Source organism: Sciurus carolinensis, unplaced genomic scaffold (assembly GCF_902686445.1).
Source record: "Sciurus carolinensis unplaced genomic scaffold, mSciCar1.2, whole genome shotgun sequence".
Lineage (NCBI taxonomy): Eukaryota > Metazoa > Chordata > Mammalia > Rodentia > Sciuridae > Sciurus > Sciurus carolinensis.
The window spans coordinates 14,095-32,590 of NW_025920378.1; the positions used below are offsets into that span (position 1 = coordinate 14,095).

General features: G+C 38.8%; 1 protein-coding gene across 1 annotated transcript; it reads left to right on the top strand.

The window, feature by feature from the left end:
* The first annotated feature begins 678 nt into the window (after positions 1-678).
* Positions 679-18,104, top strand: LOC124975664 (solute carrier family 22 member 9-like). Its single transcript, XM_047538256.1, has 10 exons — positions 679-1,080; positions 1,732-1,835; positions 5,310-5,464; positions 5,564-5,732; positions 9,022-9,145; positions 12,438-12,553; positions 13,200-13,414; positions 15,912-16,020; positions 16,917-17,120; positions 18,015-18,104. The coding sequence occupies exons 1-10, from the start codon at positions 679-681 to the stop codon at positions 18,073-18,075; spliced, it is 1,659 nt and encodes a 552-aa protein (XP_047394212.1). The 3' UTR covers positions 18,076-18,104.
* The last annotated feature ends 392 nt before the right edge of the window (positions 18,105-18,496 follow it).

An 18,496-nucleotide genomic window follows, 5' to 3' on the forward strand; every position in this document is an offset into this window, starting at 1 on the left:
TTACCACTCAGAACCCCACTCATATTAATCCATCAAATGAATTAAAACACCAATGAAGTTAGAGCTCTCATAAAATAATCATAGCAACTCCGACTATTGCTGTGTTACCTAGCATATGAATATTTGTGGGTACATCTTGGGCCTAACCACAATACTTCACTCTCATTAATTTTACTTGGGATGGTTTTCATGACCTCTGTCATCAAGATTTAGTACTCATCAAGTCAAACATTTTTTCTCACCTTCTCTCATAGAAAATCAAACACTTCAATGAGTATTGCAAACAACATATTCTGTAAAAAATGGCAACACACTTACAGAGATACTCTGATTTGTTTATACAGTATTTAGAGATCAGTGTCCAAAGTTGACTGCAGTTCCTTGCCCACAACAAGAATTTTCACAAAGTAGATCATTAACAGATTTAATTGCAGAAAGCAGTTCACCAAATATCTCCCTCAGTGATTTAAAGAAAAGAGTAACCTACATAACTTCATGATGACTAGGGGATACTAGCTGCATGGACTTGCCAGTCATGAAGAGGGACCATTAAGGAGAAAGTGAGTTCAGGATCAACAGCCTTTGCTCTGTCACAAGGAAAGACAATAGAACACTTTTCTTTGAATTTATCTAGATACAACCACTTTGCCTTCAGTCAGGGAGAGTCATTCAGCCACCATGGCTTTTCAGGACCTCCTAGATCAAGTTGGTGGTATGGGGAGGTTCCAGATAATTCAGATGGCTTTTCTTCTTCTCTGCAATGCCATGGTATTCCCTCATGTTATATTGGAGAACTTCACTGCTGTCATCCTTGGTCATCGCTGCTGGGTCCACATCCTCGACAATGACACAGTCTCTGACAATACCACTGGGACCCTCAGCCAGGACACCCTCCTGAGGATCTCCATTCCACTAGACTCAAACCTGAGGCCAGAGAAGTGCCGGCGCTTTATCCACCCACAATGGCAGTTCCTTCATTGGAATGGGACCTTCTCAAACATGAGTGAGCCAGACACGGAGCCCTGCATGGATGGCTGGGTATATGACCGAAGCTCCATCCTCTCCACCACTGTGACTGAGGTAATAGGCTTCATTTTCCTCTCATGAGTGCTTGACCTGGGTGTGTAGAAACAATGAAAATAATGAACATGCTTTGAGCTGCTGATCACCACATGAGTGCTGGTTTTCCCTTTTTTTTTTTTCTTCCAGTACCTATTGATTCTTTATGCAATATGGGACACATCCTTATTGTAATGATGATAAATAATAAATATGAACTGACTGTCATGGTGCTTTTATTCACGTGAATATCACAATTAAAGCAAGTAAATCACATGTCTTGTTAAAAATGTTAGGCTAAGTCAGTAATACCCTGCCTTGATTGCCAATTGGATATATATGGCGAGGTGATCAGAACCTGAATAACGAGACTGGACTCCTAGAGTAATCCCATGAGAAGGTATGCACTGATGTTCAGCGTTCAGTACATTCTCCAAGGTCCTTGAATGGTGGCCAAATTTGAGAACTTCTCATCATGGGTTGAAAGTGATCATTAATGTAACCCACAGGTAGAAGGTAGTCTCCCTAGATAATATTTTTTAACGGAGGTCTGGATGGTATAATTCAAGTATTTTTGAAGAGGGAAGCTGTAGAAGAGGACAGGGTTCGGATCTATTGAAAACTGCAGGTGGTGTGAAGGTGTTTTGTTATGCTGGTTTCCTTGTCTTCCAGTGGGACCTGGTGTGTGAATCTCAGTCACTGAATTCAGTGGCTAAATTCTTCTTCATAGCTGGAATATTGATGGGAGAGATTGTATGTGGCTATTTGACAGACAGGTGAGTGTCTCTGGTTCCCAACTCTCTCTTCCCATGAGTACTCTCATTGACTGATGAATCATTTCTGCATATGAAAAAAAATTAGTGTCCTAGGGGTACCTTTTCTCCAGGGATCTACAAACACAAATGCTAAATTTCCTTCAGTATGATGAGTGCTACTTTTAAATGTTTGAGTCCTGAGTGCAGATGTGGAGGTGCTTTACTACAGGGTTTCTAAAGAAGATGTCACAGCATGGGATTTGAAAGATCACAGAGTTAACAATGGGAACACAGAGGAAGATGTGTCAGCACATTGGATCCAGCTTGTTTGAGAGTGCTGGTAGGGAGAAGAACATTGTCAGTGTTGCCCAGGAGCATCATGCTCAGTCCCTTGGGGATACTGCACCAAATGCTTCTGGTGGCCTGAGTGGCCAATGCAGGATGGGTGGAGTGTCCCATTCCTTCTGCAGATTCCATAACAATTCAGTTGTGGTGTGTGGGAACTCATGCCAGTCGTCTTCAATTTTGCTTTTGCCAAAACAGTTTTTGAGAGATGACTTTTTCAATCACGTAGTATAATGAAGCTTTTGACAACAGGTGTCACAATTTGCGGTACGAGAATCTTGATCCTGTGCCTTTGAATATCTGTTTTGAAATGACAGCCATTACCCTTATTCTTTATTTTGAAATGAGACAACCATTGCCCTTATTCTTTATTGCCTATTACTTACTTTTCAAGGCTATGAAGTAGTCATTTGTAGCTTTAACTGCCTTGTACTAAGCACTACTATGTAGAATTTCTTTCTTTAAGGAATTAGAAAAAAATTATTGACTATGAAGAATATTCCTGGTGTTTCAATAGTCACTTCTATGTATATTATTAAATCTTTATCATATCCTGAGGTTATACACATCTTATATTTTTAATCTCACATAGAAATTTGACTAGGTTAGTTACTATGCATGTACAATAAATAAAGTTGAAATCCTCAAAATATAATGTTCTCAACAGTAACCCATTATTGCATGAAAGCAAGCACTTGTGGGACTAGAGTCATGTCTTATGTATTCCACACATCCTTTGTCTATATTTTTGCCTAATTTTTTATCCCTTGCCTTATGTTCATAAATATTGGTAAAACACATCTTCAATTTACTTATATACTGACTTTATGAACTGCCTTCATGATAAATTCACAAATAAAGAACCATTTCATAAAGAATAAATTCATGAAAAAGAATAGTAGGAACTTCAAGTTTGAGGAGCTAATAAATAATACAAAATAAAAGTAAATTGAAAAAAGTCACTAGCATGCAAGGTACTTCCAGCACACCAAGTAATTCTCCCACATATGAGCTATAGGAGTCTCAAAAGGAGAAAAGAGAGAGAGTAATGGGCAGAGAGAGTATTCAAAAAGTCTTACCATATACAAATATCAGTGGTTCTAGAAGTTTTATCTTAGATCCCTAACATTTTCTATTACATGGTTGTATCTTCTGCAAATAAGTATGTTTTAACTTATTGATTTTGCATCTTCTGCCTTTGACTCTTTTCTCCACAGCAGCTAGGATCTACAGAACAATACTAAATGACACTTGTAAGAGCTGACATGCTGGATAAATTGATGATCTTTAGTGAATGTACCATGCATTTCCCTCCTGAATATGACATTAACTATATAGAGGTCTAGTAGGTTCCCTTAAGTTTCAGGAAGTCTCCTTTATCTCTAGTTGTTGAGTGCCTTTCTAATGAAAGACTTTGGATTTGATATCCAATCTTCTTTGGAGAATAATGTGTCCTAATCCATTCTGTAGGTCTAGCAAAATACCTGAGACTGGGCAACTTATATATAATTGAATTGTGTTTCTCACAGATCTGGAGACTGGAAAGTCCAAGGACAAGGCACCAGTTCATTGGGTCACTGATAGGGTCTTCCTCTCTGCTGTTTGATGGCTGCTTTTTGCTGTCCCTTCTCATGGCCCAGAAGGCAAGAAGGTGTTCTCATATTGTGAAAGGGGCAATATCTCATTCAAATGGGAAAAAATTATCATAGGAATGATTTCTGATGAAGGTGAGGCATCAGAATTCCTAGACAATCACTCAAATAAGTGTGTCACATATGGAAAAAAAAGAAAGTGGAAAAGGAGATAAAGAAAGGGAGTAAAACAAAATATGGTGAAGTTATCAATAATAAATAGGAATTATACAACAGGAAACAAACAGAAATCTGCAAGTGAAAACTACAATAAATGGAAAAGAATCAATGTATGAATTTGAATAAAGAACAGTAGGAATTATCAGTCTGAGTTGCCAGAAAAAAATACTAAATTATAATTAACAGTAGACTGAAGAAAGTGAATGGAATGCAAGGTCTTTCAGAGCACCATTCAGTGCACCCACATATGCACTATGGGAGTCTCAGAAGGAGAACAAAGAGAATAGGGGTCTGAGGAATGATAGGACAAAAATCTACAAAATACAAATCCAATTGTCTCAATAAAATCTAATCCGTGAACTCAAGGACCTTCACTATGACACATTATAATAAAAATTTTTATCTCAGAGTAAAAGAGAGAATCTCCAATGAAGCAATAAAGGAGTGCTTTTTCACATACAATAGATCTTCCAAAGAATGTTGGATAAATTTCCTTCAGAAAACATGGAAGCATCCCAGCCTCCTCCTCTCACTAAGGGTCATTCTACTGTGTAATCTATGCATCTGCAATTCCATGTTTTACAAAACAAGACAGATGGACTTATGCATCTTAATTTACATTTATCTGTGCTGCCCCTTTCTCTTCTTTCGTTGACTTACCATTAATTTGGGGATACAAGCACATTGCTCTTTGTATTGCTACTTCATATTTCTAATTTCTACATACTGCTCCATGCTGGGGATCCAAAACAGTGTTTGTGAGGCTTCTATGGGGAATGAACAACCAGATTACCGCCGAGTGCATCATTCCAAACCTAAGGAAAAGGTCAACTTTATATGGCTATTTCCTGTGAGAAAATACATGTTATGTTTTTACATATCTATTTGTTGCCCAAGGCCAACAAAGCCAAACTCAGCAGATAGGGACTCTTGCCCAATCCATCAGCAACCTGGATGTACCACATCACAGATGTTCCTATTATGTCATGTTAGCCATAAATTGTAGAGTTCTAGAGTCCCAAGGGCTGATTCAAATTCTTTATACACAACATTGACTCTTCATAACGCTATGTGTATGATTTAGTGCAAGAGATATTTATGATGTGTTAATATCTCTAACACTGCAGCATGACTTATATAGCTTGAATTGGTGTCAAACTACTGGTAACCAATTTAAGAATTCTTGGTCACACAGTACCTATTTAAAAAGAGGGAGATTTGCTTGAGAATATATGCTGCTAATCCTTTATGGATTTTTTTATAGGTGTGAAGTGCCTTCTTTGTCCCAAGTTCTACCAGTTGTTATTGTTCCAAAATCCTATCTTTCCCTTTTCCATAGGTTTGGGAGGAGGTTAGTTATGACATGGAGTCTATTACAGCTGGCCATCGTGGAAACCTGTGCTGTCTTGGCTCCCACCTTCCTGGTTTACTGCTCACTACGCCTCCTGGCTGGCATTTCCACCTCAACCATCCTGACAAATACCGTTCTTCTCAGTAAGTTGGCACTGACTCTTGGACATTAACTAATCTTTGACTTTGACCTTGGTATTCTACCTTTGCTTCAAGTAAACACTCAGTGATGTTTTCTTTCAGTTGTAGAATGGACAACTCCAAAATACCAAGCTACAATAACAACATTGGCAATGTTTTCTGCTAGTATTGGACAGATCATATTGGCAAGCCTAGCTTATGGTATTCGAAACTGGCATGCTCTCCAGCTGGTTATGTCTATACCGATTTTCTTCTTATTTATTTCCTCAAGGTATGAAACAAATTTCCTCTTTCTCTTATAGGTTCATGGAATGGGAATGTGGGTGACATTGGGACATAAACATTCATTTTGTCTTAGTTCTACACCTGAGGATGTGCTCTCAGAACAGGTTTCTATGTGTGATTGAGAAGCAGGGTAAGTAGGACTGTCAGATAAAATTGAGGACGCTGAATAATTTTTCTTTCTTTCTTCAGCAGCTTGGAGAGGAATATATGCTTATAGGGTACAGTGAAGACAGAACAAAGGCTTCTACCCCGGACTAAGTGGGTCTGAGCTAATAAACCTTCTTGAATTATTTGCCTTTGACAGATTTTTTCATAGGAGCAACTTATGCTAAGCAGGGATGATTGACAGATTTTGTGCCTTGCCCATTATCTTATTGCACATGTGCCAAAATCACATTCCTGGATTTTACATTAGACACATGAGATGCAAGTAATATGTTTGGGATCTTAAACAGAAGCTTCCCTTGATTTGGTTACTCTAGTCAAACCTGGGTCTCTGTGCATGTTTCATGGAATGGTTGGGAAATCTTTGAAAAATAGAATCTTACTGTTGATATTTCAGGGAAGATTGCTCGTTAGATAATGCGAGGTGGGGTAAATAAAGAGAGGTCCTTAGGTTCACATGCTCTTTGCTAGAGGAGGAGGGTGGGGTCTCCTGAGTAAGGGTCCCCAATTGTTCCTGCCTAATTCCCCCATGACACACATTGCCCTGAAATTCCTAGAGGAATGATAAGGGCAGAAGTTTAGTCTTTTGAATATTCTTCTTGTGGATTTGGATGTTGTCCCTGCCTAACTTGATGCCTTGACTCTTTTCTATACTAGAATTTTCTTAAGCCCTGAAAATGGATGCCCAAGTGGCCAAGGGATTCAGTCAGTGGTAGGGATGTGAGCAAATTCATGTGGAGTCATCATCTGGGGGAGGATAGTGTATACATGGAAAGAAACAAAACAAAAAGGCAGGCTAAAACACAAGGGGTAACACACAAGGGAAATAAGCAGGAGGGAACCAGGTGTGGGAGGATCCATGAAATTATGCACTGACCCAAGAGAGGCAAAATCAGCAAAAGCACTTGTGGTTAAATTGACAACTTAGGTCATCACTTGGTTATTGCATGGGAGGGCTTGGCATCAGTCTGGAGTATAAGGAAGTATGGGAAGGTTCCTGTTGGGCACAGTGTGAGTATGAAAAACTTCATCCTTGAGGGATGAGGCAAGAATGTGCACACAGATAATAAGGGGAAGCCACAGCAATGTTACTACCCAAAATAAATGGTCTCTAAATTTCTGTGCATCCACACTGATCCAGGAATCTGGATCAGAATCTCTGGGTTGTTTGTGACACAGTGGTTTTAGATCTGCTCACAACTGTAGGATAGAGTGGCTTCTCTTATGGTTGGAGCCAATCCTGGTTTGAGTCTGGACATATGGACCCAAGAGGGCATCTGCCAAGTGTGGATGCATTCAGTGTGGAGAGGAGAGCCAGCCTGCTGGTGCTTTTGCACTGTTGTCTCACCTCCATCTCTGGTAAGTCTTAGAGTGAATTACAGAATATCAGTTAGGGTTCTATGACCAGAAACCAGATAGTAGCATAAAGGTTGTCTGCCAACTGGAGAGCTGGAGAAACCAGGAAATGCTCAGTCCAAGAATCAGGAGCCTCAGAACAAGAGGGGCCAATCACATAGCCCCAGGTCAGAACTGAAGGTCTAGAACTCCCTGGAGAGTCACTGATAAGAGTCCACTTTGGAAAAGAGAAGGAGGTGAATTCTGATATCCTTGGGCAATGGCAACAGTCATCAAAACACCCATTCAAGAATAATTGAGCTTGTATCTGCAGCTGCAGTCTTGTTCTTCCAAATTTTGGTTCATATTTCAAATAAAATAACTAGTAAATACTTGTGCAAAATTATATCTCAAGTGTTGCAAGATATATTATTATACCAAAAGGTATTCTGTTTATGTGAAATTTCTATTTAACCTAGTGTTATACTTACTATATTAGACAAAATGTAAGATATATCATTATATTCATGTTACAGATAAAAAATAACTTTTAAGACTTTGTTTAAAATTTAAATTAACTATGAATACTCAGATTTTATTTTCAAAGACAAGTGACCACAAAAGCAGAATAGGAATAAATTCTAACCTAAATATTCAGGAATTTCCAATTTGTTCTTGCTTGGAAACTTTAATTGGCAGTGTGCAAATAGAATTTTTTCAAACACATTTTCCATTACAGCAGAGGCACTTGAAAATTAGCTTCCACCATGCCATATATTTGTGTGCATGGCTTTGCAAAGAAATTTCCTACAGAGATTTGGGTGATTGTCATTCTTGGAGGTGATAATGGATGAGAGAAAGAAGAAATTTCCCTCCATAACTACTTTTGTGGGTTTGAAGCGCCATTTTTCATTAGAGCATTACTGTTAAAAATAGTAGTTGGGTTTATCCTGACAAAATCCTACATGCATTCCTCCAGAGCTCTTTAATGAAGGAACAGCACTATTTCTTCAGTTGGAGTGTAAATGCAGACTAGAAACCTTACATAGTTGTTCCGGGAATCTCCTTTCTTTCCTCTTTATGAAGACTTAAGACTTAAGACAGGCTTGGATGTTCATCCTCCCAAGAGGCTGGTTCAGAAAGGAGGCCTATTTGGTGAGAAATGACTCAGAGAGATGATTACAGATTAATACAGTGAGATGAGTTCTGGAAGATAAGATGGTGTACCCTCTGGTGCACTTATTCATGATGTCATTCAACCTCATAACAAATCTGCAACCTGGGTAATGTTACTGTTCGCACTACACAGACAAAAGTGTAGAGGTAGATGGAGCTGCTGCTGTATACAGATTCCATCACAGTGGAAGGAGCAGGAGTGCTTCTAGTCTGCATGGACCTTCAGTAAGCAAAAATATTTTGGAGGTGCTTATTTTAGGAAAAGAACATGCTATGAATAAGTATTTCTCATGCCCTTTCAAGGAATTTGAAGATGGTCTGAAGAGCTCAGTGCTTCTCATGCCCCAGTGCTCTGAGCTCCATAGTAATGTGTATCCAACCAAGAGGGGAGTTGATAGGACTCATGTCTGCCTTCCCAGCTGTGCAGGTGCACTGCATGCAGGCATCATTTCCTGTATGCCCCACTGTGGTACCAGGCAACATGACAGTATGTTTCTTGGCTTAACTGAGCAAGTGGTAGGTATTCGATGGAAGGAGAATGAAGGCAATGTGGAAAATACCACGTGAGAGCTGACAACACTTCCATCATCTTTGATCAGGTGGGTGTCAGAGTCAGCTCGGTGGCTAATTATCAACAACAAACCTGAGGAGGGCTTACAGAACCTTAAAAAAGCTGCACAGGTGAATGGAATGGAGACTTCTGCAGACACCCTAACCATGGAGGTGAGCAGGATGGGAGGTGCTTATGAGACAGGGAAGACATAGCCTGACATATTATTAATTGGTTTCCAAAGAGGCAATATGCTGTTGCTGAAAAGCCTGGACATAGACATTTTATTCAGAGGAGAAAAACAGTTGATTTGTTCTTCCATTTACTCTTCAAATTCAATGCATATATCTCCCTCCTCAGGATTTTATTCTTTATATTTGATTACTATATAAATTTACAGATAACACTGTATGTTTTAGTCTTTAAAATGCGATGCTCTGAAGTACATATACAGGGTTGAATGATAGATGCATTACCTAACATATTTTTCCAGAGAGAGCAAATAACATATACTTTACGTTTTTAAAAGACTACAATATATTGTCATTGATCCTACAATAGTTCTGAGAACTTTGACCAACATCTTCTCCCTTTCTTCCTCCCCACCTCAAGCAACCACAGTCTCTGGAAACCATCATTATAGTTTCTTCTTCTATAAGATCAAGTTTCATAGATGCACTTATAAGTGTGATGATATGACATTCATCTTCCTGTTTCTGAATCATTTCACCTCAAATAAAGTCCTCCAGGGTCATCCTGTTGTCATAAACAAGCAACAGGGTTTCATACTTTTCCATGAATGAGTAGTATTTCACCACATGTAGTCAGATCCTCCTCTATATGCTCTGGAGTTCCAACAGCTTTTGATGGTCATTAGCATTTTCTCTTTATAAACTGCAAGCAGGGTAGCTTAATTCCTTTCATCTGATGTATGGCTTTTATTTCTTTCTCTCTCCTGCTAACTCTGAGTACTTTTAGTTCTATGAGAAATAGTACTGGTGGAGTGCCATCCCTGTCTTATCTATACATTACCAAGGAAGATGTCCGCTGCACTGACACCCATAAGTGCAATGTTAGCTGTGGATTTATCACATGTGACTTTTATTGAGTTGAGGAATTAACCTTGCATTCCTAATTAGTTGAGAGTTTTTCTGATGACATGATGTTTAAAATCATGATGTAAAATTATGTCAATTGTACATCAATGACATAATTTGAGAAATAAGAAACAGTTTTTGGTGTCCTCTATGATCACATTCATAAACATCTTCCCAAATCTCAGTTGATTTGTTTTATTTCTCTACTGGCTCTTGAATGTAGCTCTCTCAGTTTCTAGATGCATTCTGCCTTGGGTCTGTGCCTTTTGCCCTCCTTCCCATGTCTTTGTTTCTTCCTTTATGAGCATGTTCCATGACTCCCTGTGACAATTCTTTGACAGATCAAGGATAGAAACTTTAAAAGCTCCTGTCTTCAGAAAGATCACCCACACGGACCAGGTCAGTGGGTTTTATAAAACTGAAACTCCTGAGCAGGGAGCAAAGTGAATCCCAAGGTTGGAAACCTAACCTCGATGTAGGGATGGATGTTCTGAATGCATATTGAATGTTGTAGTGTGTGAAATGTGTCTTTGAGTTTAGGGTAGAACTAGCCATACTTAAATATTCAGGGATATGTTTCTTTGTAGTTGAGTCCAGTCCAAATGGCTTCAGATGGGCAAGGTCAGTGGTGCCCTGGTGAAATGTTTAACTCCAACATTTGAAGATTTTGAAGAATTCTAGAATCCAGAATCGTGGCGATCATTAATTTCTGTGACTTGTTAAACTCCACCAGAGTTTATTTCCACTTAAACTTATGATCTCAACAGGCTCTTAAATCATTTAAAAAGTTAATAAAGAGCTCTTTAAAACATGAATGAAGTAACTACAGGTCTCCTATGTAGCCAAGACTGGAGAGCTGAGACTGCTTCATGCTTTTTCCCAAAGCATGGCATGATGATTGGCATAGAACAGAAGTTATAGAGAAAGATGCATGTGTAAAACATGAAGAACAAGGAAACAACCACTTGAATACATGGTGCTTCCTCCCCAAGTAAGGTTGACCAGGAAGAACACACTAGGAGAGGTCCCAACTGTAGCTATCATCACCCACCTAAATATCTCTGGAAGCTCCACTCATTTCTCTTAGTGCATCAAAACAGAGTTTCTACTACCAAATTAAACCATCATACCCTGATGTTTCCCAGTAATATTGGAAGGGCTTGAAGGCCACTCTTAGGTGTGGTAGCCCTCATCTGACATGGATTTAAGGACTTCTTGGAGGCAATTCTTTTCTAGTAATAACACAGTAAAAATGACCAGTGATCATGAGTTTATATGTGGGATGCAGAGAGCATCTCCAGGAATGCCTCTCTAACACAAGCATAAAACCTGTATTCTGCTGCTGAATCTAGGGCTACAAGCTGTAAGGCCATTCCTAATGGTGTAGGATTCCCCAGGCATGGGAGTAGCTCTAATTTTCAGAATTCCCTTCATCATGGAAGCTTTCTAGTGACAGTTGTAGTATTGTTGCATTTGTAGAGGAGACCTGACAATGGAGTTAATATTTCTGAATAACTGATAAATTAATAAGTAGAAGCATTCTGGTAGAAGTGTTTGATATGCATGTTTATAACCTACTAAGTGGCCTAGAAAATTTTTGAAAGAAATGAACTATTGTGTTGTTTGTTTTCCTACTTCTCCTGAACCTGATTCTTTTATTTCTTCTTCTTCTTTCAATGACAAGGAAATTGAGCTATACCAATATCTGTCACCTTGCCCAGGTATACCACTATTAAGTGGAAAGGCCAATGTAGCATTTCAATAAAAAACCGAGTCTGAGTTTAAATCAAATTAAAGCAAGATCCCCCTGATTCCAAACTCAAGTTAATTCCAGGCTCCTCTTTCATGGAGACACATCATGCAAGGAATTCTACAAAATAGGATGACTCAAAAACAAAAAAGGATGACAAAAAATAAAGAAAAATGAAAAAATAATTTGATGGGAAATGATTCTTCTTCCTGAGACAGTAAATCCATATCCCTACCTTTAGTAACTAGTGGAGAACAAAACTTCATTGCTGACTCTTCTATAGCCCTCTGATATGAATGGGGCTTGGATTGGAATCTCACTACCACATCATCTGGTTCCCTTCCTCATATAAATCTCTAACATACACACTCTTTTCAATGATCTACATTCCTCTCCAGTTCCTGCTTAATATGTCTTCACTGCACAATTTCCCTGAGGTTCCTGTGATAGGTGAGGTTCACATACCACACCACTTGTATGCCTGCCTTTGTTTCAATGTCTGTATTTTTCACTAAATATGATAGTTTTTGAACTTAAGCTCTGTGTGTGCTCAGTGCTTCCACAATACCCATCTGTTTCTGACAACTGAACAAGTTGTTGTCTCTGTTATTATCGAAGGCTGTGAGATCCACCATGAAGGAGGAGCTGAAGGCAGCACAGACAAAACCTTCTCTGTGTGACTTGTTCCACACACCCAACCTATGTAAACGGATCTGTCTCCTGTCCTTGGTCAGGTAGGCTTCACACCATGCACTAGAAAGTAGTGGAGAATGAGTGTATTTCTTATATCAATGTGAACAATATGTGGGGAGCACAGCTTTGGAGACAAAAGGTGAGGAGAATATAAAGAGCATTGTTATGGCTGGGGTATGGGTTATGAACAGACTGACACAGAACCATTGCACAGTGAGGAATTCTGTTCATCATATCACACTGCCAGGTTCACACTGGAGACTGGTGCTGCAAACTTCAGTCCTGTACAACTTTTGTCTCTTATTTTCTTCATTGTTTGCTTTCCTTTTAAAGGTGGTAAAATTTGAAAGAGTGAGTTGCATAAATATATGCAACTCAAGGAGTGTTTACATATGTAAAGATATATGCATTGCTCACACCAAGAACAGAAAATATTCAAAAATCCTAAAGACCCATCCTGTTTTTCCACAATATGCCTCACATCTCCCCAGGCTAAATATCACTGATGGTCTCCATCATCATAAATTTGTTTTAGTATAATTATAAAATAATCTCCTGCAAGCAAATATTCCAAAAAAGAGATATGCCTGTACATTTTAACACCAAGAAATGACTCATCCATACTTATCTGCTGTTACCTTTAAGGGCTAACCCTCATGATGTGTCTTTCCTGTTTGTTTACTACAGATTTGCAATAATTCTGCCCACTTTTGGCCTGATGCTGCACCTGCAGCACCTGGGAATCAATGTTTTCCTGGTCCAGATTCTTCTTGGTGCAGTCAAAATCCCAGTCAATTACATTGTTATTTGGACACTGAATCACAAGGGCCGTCGAATAAGCCTATTCTTTTTCACATTCATGGTGGGAATCATTTTTATGACCATCGTATTTCTGCCTGAAGGTGAGGAAACAGCACAGGGTAAAAAAGGAAATATCTTTCCCACTTTCCTGAGGATTTTTCAGGTTGTGCCTACAGTAATCCAAACAATTGGGTTCAAAGGATTCCCTGAAACCTGTTGGGCTTTTAGGACATTTTGCCATTGAATTGGTAGGAAATCACCCAAAGGTCAGTAAAGTTGACTGAGATATGTGATTGTCCTCATATTGTTCAAGAAGTTCCTTGAAACTGATGCCTCTGAGGTTTGAGTTTCTTTCAATCAGCATACATCATTTCCTCATTGACTAGAACACTTCCCTGCAAACATGTAGATCTAGACTCATCATGAGTTAATACAACCACACTGTATGTCCACTTCCTCTGCATGTCTCTGTCTTATTACTTCACCTTCAGTGATTTATTCCTGTACACTATGTGTCCCCACATGAGTCTCATCTTAGGTCACCAGAAATGCAACCCTGGTATTGGGAGTCACCTTGACGTAAGGAATTAAAATACTCTGTGGTCAAGTAGAGAAGAGGTGTATAGCAGTGGCAACATATCAATCATGCTTTGCTCTGTTCCTTGTGTTGTAATGTGTTTTACAAAATCCCACATTGATGGGCCATACTCTTCTCTCTATATCTCTTTGGTTCCACAGACTTAACCCAGTGGCACTTACAATTGAGCCACATCCCCACCTATTTCATTTTCAGACAAGGTCTTGCTGATTCCTTAGGACCTCTCAAACTTGCTGAGGTTATATATGAACTCTTGGTCCTCCCACCTTAGCCTTCTGAGATGCTGGGATTATAGGTGTGCACAACCACAACTGACATATAGGTTCCACCTCTCTTGAATGTGAAAAATAATGTCAGCTTCCTGCCCTGCAACCAAGTCAACTCCAAGATGTAAAGCTCTAATGAGATTTTTTTTAATTCAGTAGAAAACTGACTTTATGAAAGTTTCCTTCAGTGGTTTCCAAAGTCTGATATATTTTCTATATCAGTAGTACTTATTCTTTTTTTTAAATTCATTTTTATTGTAAACAAATGGGATACATCTTGTTTCTCTGTTTGTACATGAAGTAGAGGCATACCATTTGTGTAATCATACATTTACATAGGGCAATAGTTTTTCATTCATTCTATTATTTTTTTCTCCCCCCCACCTCTCCCACCACTCTTACCCTCTATAGAGTCCCTCCTTCCTCCATTCTTGCCCCCTTCCGACCCCCTATATGTGTCATCATCTGCTTACCAGTGAGATCATTCATCCTTTGGTTTTCTGAGTTTGGCTTATCTCACTTAGCATGATATTTTTCAACTGCATCCATTTGCCTGCAAATGCCATAATTTTATTATTTTTATGGCTGAGTAATATTCCATTGTATGTATATATATATATATATATATATATATATATATATATATACATAATATATATATATGTATACCACAGTTTCTTTATCCATTCATCAATTGAGGGGTATCTAGGTTGGTTCCACAATCTGGTTATTGCGAATTGAGCAGCTATGAACATTGTTGTGGCTGTATCTCTGTAGTATGCTGATTTTAAGTCCTTTGGGTATAGACCAAGGAGTGGGATAGCTGGGTCAAATGGTGGTTCCATTCCAAGTTTTCTAAGGAATCTCCACACTGCTTTCCAGAGTGGCTGCACTAATTAGCAGCCCCCCAGCAATGTATGAGTGTACCTTTTTCCCCACATCCTCTCCAAAACATATTGTTGCTTGTATTCTTGATAATCGCCATTCTAATTGGAGTGAGATGGAATCTTAGGGTAGTTTTGATTTGCATTTCTCTTCTTACTAAAGGTGGTGATCATTTTTTCATGTTTGTTGATTGTTTGTGGATCTTCTTCTGTGAAGTGTCTGTTCATATCCTTAGCCCATTTGTTGATTGGGTTATTCGTATTCTTTGTGTAGTTTTTTGAGTTCTTTATATATTCTGGATATTAGTGCTCTACCTGAAGAAGTACTTATTCTTGAGTCTTGAAACATTGCTCCTGATCAGGCTATTTTACAGCTTGTCCACTAATATGGGATTCCTATTCTTTTATGGCTGTCTTCTATAATCTTCACTCCATGTCAATACTGTTCATGGACCATGGTTGGGAACTCCTTGAGTGCCTGGGTGAGTGAGGAATTACCTCTCAGTAATTCCCACATGACAGTCTTACCTTCCACACGAAGGGTAGAGGAAACACTGGATGAATTAAGAAAGTGAGTTCCTCCTGCATTCAGCATCTTCTCTGCTTTCTTAACCAATCTTGAAGAGGCAAGGTGAATGAATACAATTATTCAGAACCTTTTATTCACCATAAACCAAACTATGCCAGTAAGTCACATCTCTCAGTCACAAATTTCACCTTAGTGCACTTTTTCCACAGTATGTATTATACTGTGAAGATATCCAGTAACGATGTTTTCTGTTTGTAATTTGGGGGATGCAGATTTCATCATCTCAGATTTCCTGACTCTCCTGGATCTTCCTCTTTCCAGAAATGCAGACCATGCGTATGATTTTGACAGCCTTAGGAGGAGGACTTTCTTTTGCCTCTAACACCTGTTGTTCTGCCCATACAAATGAACTGCTCCCCACCGTCATCAGGTACAAAATCTCATAGGTTTCCTGTCAGAGTTAAAACATCCCTTCCCAGCTCAATGACTTATCAAGAGAAAAAAAACAAAAGTAATCAATTGTGATGATAGCAATTATATCCAGTGTTTGCCCAACATTAGCTTTTTGCTGGATACTTTTAGGCATACTAATAAACCACTAATGTAAATCTCATGAATTCTTTGGAGTCACCTAAATTGGACATGCTATTGTGCAACTCACAATAGCCAACTTATGAATCCAGCCCAGGTGCCCATCAACAGATGAACAGATAAAGAGAATACAGTGCATATACACACTGGAGTGTATGCAGAAATAAGTAAGAGTGAAATAATGTCATTTGCAGGTAAATGGATGAAATTGAAGAAAACAATGCTGATTGAAATAAGCCAGGTGCAGGAACAAAATGGTTGAATGTTTTGTCATATGTGGAATCTAGAAAGCTAGAAAGAAGATGAATTTTCATTCAAATAGAAGGGAGTCTTCTAGAGTAGAGAATGAGGATTGGAGTGGAGAAACTGTACAATGAACTTGACCAAATTATGTTCATATACAAATATATCAGAACAAATCCCATTGTTTTGCATAATTGAACCAATACAAATAAAGTGAATGCAAAATAAAATAAAATGAGTAATGAAATGAAATAAAATAATAACATTATTATGAGTAATAACATTTTTAAATGATAAAACATGTCTTAAGAGTCTTTGAACTTGAGAAAATTTGCTAGCCAACCAAACAAAATTCAAAAGCAAGAGCAAGTCATCTCTCTTCATATGACTAAGAACAACTCTTGTTTTCTTCCATAATTAATGCAAAAACCTGACACAAACCCCATGCTCAACCTCCCAAGATTAAGTATGTATTGTGGTTTGTGTTTCAAGGGCAACAGGTTCAGGAATCATTGGAGTTTGCGGAAGCTTGGGGGCAGCCCTGGCGCCCCTGTTGATGATCCTGGAGATGTATTCTGCACCCTTGCCCTGGATCATCTATGGAACCTCCAGCATCCTCACTGGCTTTGCTGTCTTTCTCCTTCCAGAAACCAGGAATCGGCCTCTGCCTGACTCCCTCCAAGATATAGAGAATGAGTGAGTGAACCCTCTCATGGTCCCTTAGAGGACTTATGTGTGTCATAGGTCTGAGTTGGGAAGGCAGATTCCACTGGGGCCACTCAATCTCTGTCAAGTTTAGACCTACACTCTTTCCTGGTAGTCAATGCTTTGGATTTAGTAAAACAGTATCTTTTAACCAGATATCCCCCTGAAGATCTCTAGATCATTCAGACCATATCTACTCAGCCTGTACCAGTAGTTTCCATGGTAAATTGGACAAAATCAAATCTCCCCTGATCACAGTGAGACACAGACCCCTGAAGGTATTTCACATACATGCCCAAATACTAATGCCAACTCTCATCCTCCAAGTTCTATTATCCTGCAACCCACTAAGTGCTGATAAACGGGCACTGTCATTTCTTATAGGTTGAAGCTCTTTCCTGGTCACTGCAGAACCCAGGGGAGAACATGGTCAAAACTAGGGCCCCTGTCACAGGAAACAATGGGATGGAGTCTTTTTGTGTTGCCTGTGAGATTCAGACCATCTGGTGTTCACTAGGAATGAAAGTGTTCACAAAAGAGCAGAATGCAATGGTAAATAAAGGAATTATATAATGATGAAGGATTGGTTTTTAAACTTTGGTATACTTCCCTGGTTTTTCCAAAGACAATTTTAGAGAATGTCATGATATTCAAGGATGACAGTAGAAAATATCAAAGCTGCTTTCCAAATACTCTCAAGAAGGTTTGTCTTTTATTTCACAAGATTTACTCAAATCCTTGGGCAGGTGTCATGTTTTTTAACAAGGTTGGTGGGCAAAGTATCAACTTGTTCTAAAGAATGCAGCATGTACCTTCTTTCTGATTGTATGTATGTCCTTTCATGTTTGTGTTTATTTCATTGTGGTTTTACCATATCTGTTCTAGGGGGAAAGTTTCCAGAAAAAGGAAGCAGGGAGATACCTCCATCAAAGTGACACACTTCTAAGGAATTCCAGGGATTGACTACTGATCTGCTGGGGTCCAGCCCTAGCATCAGTCAGTGGTCCAAGGTGGATGGATGGAAGGTGTCGGCACAGTGGAGAAATAACACACAGAGACACCAAGTGTTCTGAGGCTGAGTCTGAATCTTTATTGTTCACAGAGTCTTTTTATATGTTTTTTCTTTGGTATTGATTACATCATCTTATGGTTAATACAAGGAAATGTTAAGTAAAAAATCTTCAAGAGTATAATTAATGATCTTATTCAAGAAACATGTTTTTACTGTATGATAGCTTAAATAAGAAGAAAAACAGTTCCCAGCAAGGTAAAAGTCACCATGCTCCACTTAGTTTTAATTTCCCTGAAAGAATATTTCATTAAGTGTCTCTAGAAGTTACCCCTTTCAAGAACGCTAATGTGAGTTA